General features: G+C 40.3%; 1 protein-coding gene and 1 pseudogene across 2 annotated transcripts in view; both read right to left on the bottom strand.

Annotated features, from left to right (window-relative positions):
• Positions 1–5,307: 5,307 nt before the first annotated feature.
• LOC107726983 (arylsulfatase I-like) lies at positions 5,308–7,472 on the bottom strand (annotated as a pseudogene).
• Positions 7,473–11,287: 3,815 nt separating this feature from the next.
• The window catches only part of LOC107726987 (bifunctional heparan sulfate N-deacetylase/N-sulfotransferase 2-like), a 32,771-nt gene continuing 31,821 nt past the window's right edge, over positions 11,288–12,237 (bottom strand). For both annotated transcript variants that reach the window (XM_016536728.1, XM_016536726.1), the window contains one exon: positions 11,288–12,194. In XM_016536728.1, the coding sequence (XP_016392214.1) occupies positions 12,069–12,194 (126 nt within the window). In that variant the 3' untranslated portion in view covers positions 11,288–12,068. The remainder of the gene's footprint in view (positions 12,195–12,237) is intronic.

The following is a 12,237-nucleotide window of genomic DNA, read 5'->3' as shown; positions in this document are numbered from 1 at the left end:
TTTATGATTACAATAATAAAATAATATTTTAACAAATACCAGTTTGCAACATAAGCAGCTTAACGTACTGTACAACTAGACACCAGAAGCTAGGAAATTAAAAACCACATCTGCTCTTACATTAAAAAAAGGTAACAGAAAACTACAAGAAATGTAGGCCTAAAAATGTTACCATTGTTTAATGTAAATGCAGATGGCGTTTTGGTTCTAAATGACTTTGTCATATTTTGTATTATGTGCTGGACTGGCACCACCATTGGTCGGTTGTTGATCTTTGACACATGTTTGACAGAAAGCTGATTTATTAAAATGTTGATTTTACAGTCGCTCATATTCATAAAATATTCAATATTTAGCTGGATAAAGGGCACTGGCAATGTGCATTCTAGTTTCACCCAGTTTAACTGTGCTTGTACATTGTTCTTCACAGGTATCATCACAATCTCAAATAGTAATGTTACTCTATAAACACATTAGAATCCATCCCTGGAAAACTAGTTCTACTTCCTGAAAGAAACTGAAAGTAAAATTCAGCTTTGACAACTTTTGCTTCATTGTGGCTTATCAAAGGAGCAGTGTCTGGATAATAAGGCCCGAAATATACTCTGTGCAAGTACATAAATGCTGACGCTTCCAGCTACACAAGCTCAATTTCATGCGTGTAGTTGCATTCTAAAATACCCAAGCAGATGTTTTATTGCATTTTTTATAATCTTGATATATGTAGTTCTTATGATGAACATAATCAGACAAAGTCTTCATTTTTACACCAGCATACCATCATCTTGTCAATAGTCCTGCTAACAAATAAATACAAATGTCAATTATTGGTAAAACAACAATCAGTCATATATTCAAGTAATAAGTCTAATTTCATTATTCCTCTTATTATATTATTTGTAATCATTTTACCATCTTGAAAAAAAACAGCCATTTAAAACAACAGGTACAAAGACAGTCATTTATTATTTGCAGGTGTGCATGCACGAACAGACAAAAAATGTACTCCGCTATATTATTACAAACAGATTTACTCATATGATGCAAGCCTGCTTCAGGCTTCAAGCATTATATTAGTCCATTATGTGGACTTTTATCGCTTCTTAGAAAAAGAATGTAATAACTCAGTGCCTCATGGTTGTAAATGCTCTCTCCTCTTTCATGGTCAACCTTGTGGAGCAAAACAGTCAGATTAGCAATGAATGTATAAGAAGTGCAGGGATTGTAATTACACAGAGGCAGGTTGATATGAAAGCTTAATTAGAGCGGAGTAGAGGTGGGTGGTTATTTATTGCAGTGTTCCCATAGTGCTGTTGCTGTGTATGAGAATGTGTCCATGCATGCTGGTATACTCAGTCCTCTGCAAAAGCTTAGCAGCAGAGGATGGATGGCTTGCTGCCAGACAGCATCAGTTCCTCAGGAGTCAGGAAAGTGCACTGCTTTAAGTATTGCAGACTATATTTGCAGATCATGTTTGAATTATACGCGTGATGCATAATGTGCCAAATTCAGTCTATTTTGTCTGTTAGTGTGTGTTATGAGGTTTAAAATCGAGCTACAGTAAAATGAAAGAGTTATCAGCACTGTCAAGCTATGACCGCATTATCACTTCATCTGTGTAATTGAAGATCAACTGAAGCATCACAAAACGGGCTAAAATATCAAGAGCAGTTTGTTGGGCTTAATGCAAATGTATTGTATTACACTTGATGTCTTTACATTAGCACAGTTACCATCTTAAGGATTATAATTTGCCTGTAATGAGTTGCCTGCTGCCCGATGTAGCCATGATTGTGTTGCCACACCACAGCATTATGTTGCTTTATTGATTAGTAAAGCAAATGTGTAATCCACTACTGCTCTTAGCGTGACCATTAAACTGGGATGCTGTAAGCGATTTCAGTCATTTTGCTAACTTCCACCGCACTTACGGGAGTAGACCACCCCTATTCCTTCAACAACCTGCACTTTCACCAAAATCCCGGCCGTCAAAGACTTGTCAGCAACCTGATGTTGACAAATTCAAACATGCATGATGTTTGACAGTAAAAAAAAAAACTTACTCCCTCACTGGACGAGAATCATCTTTTAATGTTGTCCAATTTGGAATGAATTAAAGACATTTACAGTGACATTGACTTCAAGCCTTGTTAAATAGTTGTTCATGCAGTTTAAGATACACATATTATTCAAAAAAATAATGAAATGTTACAAAAAACAAGTTATTGTCCAGTATAGTGCGGTGCAATTGTATAAGGTTGAATCGATTCCGGAGAGCTTTGTTTGGGAGTATGGCTGTAGGCGTATGACATATTGGAAACATAAACAATGCAACCTTTGACTTTTAATTCAAACAGGCAGGAATATGCTTATAAAACGAACTGACATTTATGTGGCACAAATACGGTTATGATCTTCAGAGTGATTGCATCAGATCTAAATAAGCTTGAAAAATATTTTATACAACTACAACATCCCTTCATCACACAGCATCTAGCATTACTTGTGGTTTAAATGTAAAGAAAGAAGCTGTGCACTCAAATGTATTCAGTTCCTATATACACACACACACACACTAGTACTCCAGTCTTCTGAGACTGTTCCATACTAGCTGGTGTAGTTTCATAACCACTGCAATAGATTGTGAGCATGAACAACAGCGTTCTGAGCAACCATCTGTATCAAATGACTCTGCAATTTGGCAACAAAAACATAATTTGGCCCCAAAATGTTTAGTTTTTTGGAGCCCTGTCACTTTTTTAACCTGAATGCCTGTATCTGTCAGGTAGTAAGGACATTTTATGTGTGGCATTTCATAAACAAATCGCTCACAGCACCTTTAAAGGATGCCAAACTCGGCATGTGTTCAGGATGACTCATACACAGAGTGAGGGAGTTAGTCAGATCGCTCTCTCTCTCTCTTTCTCTAGGCCAGCCCATTGTGCATTCTTACCACAGTTGAAGTCTTTCCAAAGTGGGTTGATGCTGTTTTGAGTTGTTTTCAGAGATAAACAGGAGGAGGAAGTGTTTATGTTGTATTGGTGAAATTATAACACTAGCGCTCATAAGAAGGAATAACAGTTATGTCGTAATAATTCGAGGTACATTCCAGACTATTCTTCACTTCTGTTGAATGGGCAAATAATAACAGGAAATAAAAAATGCCCTCTGGACTATGACCTCAGATAAGTATACAACAGATTTACATCAGAGATTGTGAAGGTGTGGCCACACTAGACTTTGTGTTTCCAAACTATATGTCTGAAATAGTTTTTAAGTAATTTCACAAGCTTAGAGCAAATGTAATCCCACCTTAAAGGGATAGTTCACCCAAAAATTAAAACAACGTCTTCATTTACTCACCCTCATGTAATTCCAAACCTGTATGACTGATGTATAACTACTGCTTCTGAACACAAGATAAGATATTTTGAAGAATGTTGATAACCAAAAGTTTTATGGATTGACAAAAAACACATCTTCTTATCTTTATTCTTCTTTATGTCCGACAGAAGACAGGTTATGACATGAGGGTGAGTAAGTGATTACTTTTTTTTTTGGGCCAGCTATCCATTTAACATTTAAAACAACATCATATTATTCAGCCATAACAATTCACTGGAAAGTAGGAGCAGATCAGTCAGTTTGAACCATGGTTTAATGAATCTTTAACAAGAACAGTCTCCAACAAAAAGTACACAGTATTTCTTGCTCTGTAGCTCTTAAGGTAAACATCTGTTTTTCATTATCTCAACTATGTACTAACATTATCTTTTAACTGTGTATTGACTTTTACCTTGCTCTAGATTCCTTATCTTCCAAAACTGAAGCGTTTCTTACAGTATATAGGACTTAAGGAAACATTCTCCTCGTTTAAAGGGGTCATATGATGCGATTTCAATTTTTCCTTTCTCTTTGGAGTGTTACAAGCTCTTGGTGCATAAAGAAGATCTGTAAAGTTGCAAAGACTAAAGTCTCAAATCCAAAGAGATATTCTTTATAAAAGTTAAGAGTCAGCCATGCCTACCTAAAACGGCTCGTTCTAACACGCCTCTAACACGCCCCCACATATCTACGTCGCTATGTGAACGAAGCGGGGCATAGAGGAGAAACAATAATGTACAGTATGTGGAAAATAATGTGTTTTTTTAACCTTAAACCGCATAAACACATTTCATTACACCAAATACACCAAATACTGTTCTTTTTAGCAGCATCATATGACCCCTTTAATTACTTCTTATGAATCTGTTTAATGCAGGTGACTTCTTTGCAGCTTGACGGAGGTTAGTTTTTCATTTATGGTTTGTGACTGAACATTTTTATGGGAGAACTATGTTATTGTGAACAAATAAAAAGGATGGATTATTTTGTAGGAATGCTGACAGAAGACACTGAGTCACAAATACAATTACATTACAGTAAATCCATTTACATGCGTAGAAGTAAAATTTTAATATTCAAAATATTTCTAAAATGCTATTTTGGAATACGCGTTACGTTGAATACAGAGCACATTTCATCATGTCTTAAGTCTCTTGAAACCGGGAGATGAACAGGCCAAGAATGTCTCGTATAAAGGCACACAGCCTTCATACCCAAGAGTGATCCTCCTCCTCCTCAAATAGCCCTCGTTTTACATAAAATAACTTACTTTATCGCTCTTTTACTTGCTTCTACATCTTCAATGACCTGATCTACTCAAACTGAGAAGGAATGCAAGAGGACGAGGAACAGGTGGAGGAGAAAGCGCAGAAACAATAAAGAATCGTGTGTTATTCTGGCTGTGGTGGGCAATGTCAGAGCAGATTTGGATAGAGCACAAGCATTAAATCAAAAGGTAGGAGAATGAGAGAGGCGTGAGGAGGAGTGCAAGGCAGAGACATATCGGAGAAAGAACAGATAGATGAGAGAAAGTGAACCAGGGGGTGGATAAGAGAACACTGGTCCATGAACAAGTGAAGAACAATATAAGTGCTGTATTATTCTCTATCAAATCAATGCCAATACTTGCATCATTTTCTGTATTCAACTAACGTGATCATCTAATAAAGATCCAGCAATATCTACATTAAGTGCTCGTGGAATCACATGTGATCAAATCCAGACTGCTCCGGTCTGGGTTCCATTAACGGTAGGTGATCTGAACTGTTCCGCTAAATCCATTGCATCATACAGATGGGAACTTGTCTAATATACTCATGACTGGTAAGTGTCGTCTAATAATGCAGGAAGGACATAAACAGTTCAACGTCGCTGCATATATTTTCACACTGTGCCAGAGTGTCACAAATTGTCCTCTTCTGACTACAAGAACAAAGCAGCTCTTTGCATACGGGTACCAACCTTTTTGAACAAGGCCCTGAGTTTGCAGACTCTGCAGGTACTCTTGGATCTGGCCTTTCTGTTGGTGTTGTCTGGTTCTTCATCATCCTCTTCATCTCCTGCCTCTTCCTGACCCAGCCAGGGAGTCCACACCCCTCCGTGAAGTTGCTGGTCAGCCATCGGGTCGTCAGGTGGATTGCGTGGAGGCACAGCAGTCCGGTTGTACTCGGCAAGTCGGGTCAACAGCACCTTGACCACCTCAGGCCGTGACTCTGCCAAATCCGCCCTCTCATAGGGATCAGCAGTGTTGTTGAAAAGCCAAAAAGACTTCCCTCGCTGGTCTCGTCTCTTTTCCATGCCCTGCCACTGCTGCGGACCTCCCGGCATCATCTGCGGAGGAAACCAGTCTCCGTCGCCTACATTCCCTGTCAGAAGTTTCCAGTCACCAGCTCGAATGGCTGCACGCACTCTTGTATCCCAGATCCCAAAACCATTAAGATTTAGGAGTCTCAGGTCGACTTCTCCATGCTTGCGTGACACTGGGTCAATGTTGAAGAGGATTTGAGTTCGTGGACAGGGCAGGCCGCTGCTTATTGCACCCCAAACATCTTGGCCGTCCAGGTGGCTGGAATCAGATTCTCTGTATCCTGCAAGAGACAGCAGGGTTGGGTACCAATCGGAGACGTGAATCAGAGGCTGACTCACCACCCCCTTCCTTTTCAACAGTGGGCTGTGTACAAAACAAACGGCTCAAACTCCACCTTCCCAGTAGGAGCCTTTGCCACCATGCAGGGGCCAATTACAACCCCCCGAGAGAGGTTGGACCCCATTGTCTGAAGAGTAGATCCTCGAGAGAGTAGCCTCGCTCCCGCAGCTCACTGACAATCTCCCCTACTGACTCGTCTACGCCGCTCACCATTGCGGCATAATGGCGCCGAGGTCTGTTGCCAAGGGTCTGGTAGTGTCTGAGAAGATGCCCAGGAGCTTGTAATGGTGTGTGCAGTGTGCACGGCCTGGAGGGCCACGTATAGAAACAGGGGCGTCTGCTGGTCATGACCTTTCAGGATTTCTTTCACTCTGTAAGAGTCCAAATGACCACAAAAGCTTACATGACTCAACACGGCACAGTATTTGGTTCACAAATGGTTGGTGTTTCTCACCTCTCAGTGTAAAGCCTTGTTGAGTAATTCCCACTCAGCTCCCAGGCCGGCCGTTCTCCATCATGCAGGTCGAACCCACAGGCCTCTGTACCGTCGCAGCTTTGGAAGCTAAAATGGTCTCCACTGCCCGTAAGCGATCCAAGGAAGCTTTGAAAGCCACGGCTCGTTGGCAGACACTCGGGCCGGCAAAAACCCAGGTGCCGTTTCCCTACCATGTGAGTGCTGTAACCAGCCTGCCGGAGCCTCACGGGGAGCGTCGGTATGTCGGGGGGCAAGCAGAGGGGCTGCCGTGCACGGATGATCGAATGTTGAAGCCCAGTGTGAATCTGATACCTGAAGCAATAGATGGTAGGTGGTGATTTTGAACACAGATTCTATACCAAGGTTCCTCAAATCTGCCACTGCCCTGCAGAGTTTAGCTCAAGCCCTGATCAAACCCACCTACCTGTAACTTTCTAGTAACTCTGAAGACCTTGCTCACATTAGGGTTGGAGCTAAACCTTGCAGGACAGTGGCCATCCAGGTCTGGATTCATGGAACTCTTGACTATACTAATAAATTCACTGGGTTTAACTCCAACTAAGAAAATATACTAATATTGAATATGCAATAGACAGGATAAGATCATTTATAGTAGTATATGCATAATTGTAAGTATTATACAGTAAGATTCATGCAGTGCTTTAACAAAATAGTGGCATTAGGAAAACAATAGTGGGTCTCTTACCGTCCAGTCATAAGCTGGCTGTGTGACGGGGAACAGATGGGCTGAACATAGTAGTTTTCCAGCTTCACCCCTTCGCCAGCCAGCTGGTCCAACACGGACGTGTGGATCTCCGAGCCATGGTACCCAATGTCATTGTAGCCTTGGTCATCCACCATCACAAAAACAATATGTGGGGGAACTCGGCCCCGTCTGAGAACCTTTTCTTCTGTAGTTTGAATTAGTCCTAGCGCCAAGCAGAAGCAAAGCACCAGCGCATCCATAATTGCAACCAAATTGCTTGTCCCTTGACCAACCTTTTGCTGACTTCCTTATGTTGACGTTCAACTTGAACCAAGCCGGATTAACAGAGCATGCTTGCTGTTATAATCCATCTAGCAGCATGAAGGTCCTTTTCCCCACTAAAGTAGATTTGGCTTTTTAAATTTTGTTTAAAACTAGTAAACGATAAATGAAACTTGTTCTGTAGCTCTTCTCGGTTTGTTAGTCTAGGGTGGCATTCTGTATGTCGGAGTAATTTTGTGAGCAGAGCTGAATTGTCTGAGAGTAAGCACTGCTGTCCTCTAACAGGACCGTGTTACATTCCTCTAGCACACCAACCAACAGTATTATTCATTTGTTTGAAATGTTATACATTGGTAAATAACAAAAAATTTATTTTATAAATGTTACGATATTTTCACAGTTTGTAGCAGATATATACTTTTAACATTACTTTGTATACAATATATAAAGTTTCACTGCGATGGTGCATGTGAGTATTTCTTGATGGGGTAACTGTTTAAAAATATGGAAATATAATAAAAAAATACAAATCAATTTGGGGAAAAAATGAAGGAAATACAGTATTGACACCACCAGGTCAGTAAGTGTTTTACACCCAACTAATAATAGGAAGGAAAGATTCCTCCTCTCTCTCTCTCCCAACACACAATTTCCACCAGAAATAAACCGTGGGTGATATTGACCCAAAACAAGCATCAGTGCAGGTGAAGCAGAGTTGATGAGACAAACCTTACATGTTGTTTTATTGATCCTTTAATTACCTCAGAATCACAGAAAGGTGTTTACCTGCTAATGAGTTCCCAGAACAGAGGCTGTGGAGGCCGACTTTCCTGTATACAGGCTAAGTGATGCTTACTGTGGAAGTGTGCATGGAAAGGACAAGCACAGATCTATTGAACCCAAAGAGAATGCAGTCAATAAAGCCTTATTAGATGCACATCAATTAAATGGACAGTTCAAGCTAAACTAAAAATTCTGTCATTTATTCACCCTTATGTTGGTCCAAACCTGTATGACACTCATTCTTCTGCTGAACACAAAAGTTGGTAACTGTTAAACAGTCTTAGTTACCATTACTTTCACTGTATGGACAGAAAATATGTCTCTGTCATAATAACAGCATTCTCCACCCCAGAAGATCAAGTACATTTTGATTTCTCATGATTAAACACCCTTTTTTTTTTTTTTTTAAAGACATTTTCAAAAGTGTGTCCCCTTCCAATCCATCCATAAAATACACACACATACACACTAACATACTTGGACTGGGCTCATATTTGGAGTAAAAGTGTCAAGTTGTGAACCTTACCAGTTCAGTAAATCAAAGGAGAAGCTAATGGCATTGAACTAGTGGCCTCTGAATTCTACTGAAGCCAGACGGCCACTGACAGACAACATAAATCATGTGACATTTGCGAACACAACTGCTACACCAGCAACACCTATAGATGAAAGTGAAAGGCCATCATAGGAGATTACTGCTGTAGTTATACAGACGAAGGTTGTGAGAATTAAAATGGGGGAAACAAACAATGACACACGAGCAATCTCTCTCTCTCTCTCTCTCCAATGAGAGGAGAGGTGCGGCACACATATCCGGCCCTCTGAAGGGCTATCGACCGCTCTCAGGTTTGCTCTGCCAGCGATCTCCTCTATGTAGCAGAGAGGAAATCAATGCCACAAAATGAGTCAATTTCCTACATTAAGCCAAAACAGACGACAATCTCGCACAAGTGGGAAATTTCACAGCCATTTCAGAGCAGGGAGAGAAAATGGAGGAGGCAGCCAGAGGGGAAAAAGAAAAATGCTCAAAATGAGTAGCCTTGGCTGTTTACTGCGCGTAGTAAGCAATTAATTGTCATCAAGGCTTTAGTGCAATTGGTTTTGCTTCTTATAGGGATTGTTCACACTATTTTTCAGTTTCTGACAAAAACTGTTAAACAAATCTTCTTTTATGTTCCAAAGAAGAAAGCAAATCATATAGGTTAGGAACAAAGTGAGTAAATTATTACAGAATTTAAATTACTTTAAACTACAGAAAGCAGAACGTGACAACATACTACACTGAACTTTCTGAAAAGTGACACTGAAAAGTGACAAAGCCTGTTTAGAACAGCAGTGGCTCCTTACCTCTACTACAACTAAATATACATGAATAATACACAAACACACTCAATAGAGGTGTAAACCCATTTGTGGCCAGACACCCACTGAGCAGCCCATTAAGCATTAAAGCTCATGTGTTATTAATAAACGGATAAATGGAAATGTTCCAGGTGTACAAGCGTGTGTATGCATGCATTATGTGAGATGAGAGCATTAGGCTACCATCAAAATCACTCAAAGCCTATAGCTCCACTATGTGGAGAGAAAAGGCATGACAACTAGAACATTACTTAAGAGATATCAAAAAGGCCAGTCATATAACAACTTGTTGCATTCAAAAATGAAACCGAATGCGATTATTTACACATACACTAATGACCGGTGCATATCAGGTTTTCATGCAGGGTGTTGGAGTATTTAGAGAAATTATTACGAATAGTGCATTTTGAAAGGGAAATCATCTTCTCATTCACATGTCTCTTTTTACAGACACGTCTTCTCTTAGCAACTCTTCCACAGGAAGCTCATTAAGCAGTAGTGTGATTATGGTTAGAGAAATGTGGTTTGCTTGAAGTCAATGAAATGAAGACTGAGCTACTTAAAATGTATTCACTGTTAGACACAATATGACTGTTACACACATTTTTCTTGTGCTTTTAGGCAGCAAATATAAAAATATTAAAAAGTGCTTCCCTAGACAGAACTGTGTTCCCTTTGTAAGTTAATTTTTTGGCAACACTCACAGGCATCTACAGTAGTCAACATTAGAAGTGGATCAAAACCTTTTGTTGTCCTAAAACCAAAACAATACCCTTTCTTGTTTGATGAACTTTTTTGACCCACTTCAAATGTCAACTACTATATTTTCTCAGACAAGTTTAGCTCCTCTGCTTGAATGAAGAAAGAGCAAAATCTCTAAACTGATTTTAGGAACATACATTACACTACTGTCCAACAGTTTGGGGCCGGTAAGATTTTTTTTTGGTCATAGATTTCCATTTCAAGTAAATGCTGTTTTTTTCTTTTACTTTTCTATTCATCAAATAATCCTGAAAAAAAAGGCATCATGTTTCTTGAATCAGCATATTAGAATGATTTCTGAAAGATCATGTGACACTGAAGACTTAAAGGGTTAGTTCACCCAAAAATGAAAATTAGGCTGTGTTTTACTCACCCTAGAGTCATCCTAGGTGTATATGACTTTCTTCTTTCAGACGAATCCAGTCGGAGTTATATAAAAAAAATTGTCTTTGATCTTTCAAGCTGTTTCATGGCACTCAGCGGGTGTTGCATGCATTAGTCCAAAATAAGTTAAATAAAAAGCGCCCATCCATTAAAAAAAGCGTCTCACACGGCTCCGGGGGGTGAACAAAGGCCTCCTGTAGCGAATCGATGCGTTTTTTTAAAGAAAAATTTCCATATTCAAAACATAATAATCACTTTAATGTAACTGCGATTTATCGTGCAGCCCTAATTTTCACCTCTACTTTTTAAACCCATAATACCTTCTTCTCTTTTCTCAAAAGGCTCAATTCCAGACCAAATGATTCACACAAACATATCCAACCTCTCTAAGTGTTTATTAGAGATAATACAGCGTTGGGAGTTTTTAAAATACATTTTTTACAAAAAAAACAAAAAACAGAAAAAGACAAGACAGCAGCTCCTCCTTGTGTAGGACAGACCACAAATGACAGCACAGCCCTTCTCCTCTCCCGCTTTCACAGCTCCTGACATACAACACATCTGCCACAGCTTCTACAGTAACTTCCACACTTCAGTGCACGTAGTGTAGAGGAAAGTGCATGTATAGGATAAATACGGGATACACCTGATAAGACACTTGAAATAAAAGCTTTCCACTGGACGAGACATTGAACAGATGCTCCCTCGATTGCATATACTTTCTTACCGTTTGGTTTCTGATCCAGCTTTGTGCGTTTGTGCGTGTGGAGAAGACAAGGGCTGCGGATCTGACGTCCTCTAGGCGACCTATTCAAACAGAGCTCTGGCTGTACACAAACGCTGTCAGGTTCAACTGTCACAATCCCACCCACCCGGACCCAAAATATACAACGCTTTTAAATGTACAATGTTTTACAATCATTCCTCAGACGAGATGATCAAGGCTAGACTGTGTGTGTTTTTGTACGAGTACTAGTGTGTATTAACACACTTAAGTCACCAATAAATTCATGCTTGTCCACACTGGTAGTGCGTTCTGGTCCTGACAGGCAGGTCTGTCATAGATAAGAGGAGGGACTACATTTCCCAGCATTCCCTCGTCTTCAGCATCTCAGACAGTGAGCACCTTGGCAGCAGAGAGAGGCTGAAGTTTGCAGTTCACTCAAAGCCGTCAGTCATTTCATCTGCTACTATAGTTTTGAACCGAGTGGTTTTGGTACCTCTGTAGTGAGCGGACACTATTTTTTAGGTGTTCTGATACTGGAGGTACAAGTGACGTCGTCTCAGCTCCAGCTGGCGCTCTGGAGCTCTTCTCTGAGCCAGGTGGGTAACGCCTGACCCAGCCGATTCAGCACCCGTAACAGTTCCAGGTTATGCTCTCTGTAGTACTCCGTCAGGAAGGCACGTGTCTGGGAAAGACACAAACAGAGCTGTTTAAGGAGGCCTTCAACT

This window comes from Sinocyclocheilus rhinocerous, unplaced genomic scaffold (assembly GCF_001515625.1).
Source record: "Sinocyclocheilus rhinocerous isolate Xijiao unplaced genomic scaffold, SAMN03320098_v1.1 scaffold4684, whole genome shotgun sequence".
Taxonomy (NCBI): domain Eukaryota; kingdom Metazoa; phylum Chordata; class Actinopteri; order Cypriniformes; family Cyprinidae; genus Sinocyclocheilus; species Sinocyclocheilus rhinocerous.
This window is presented reverse-complemented; position numbering and strand designations above follow the sequence as displayed.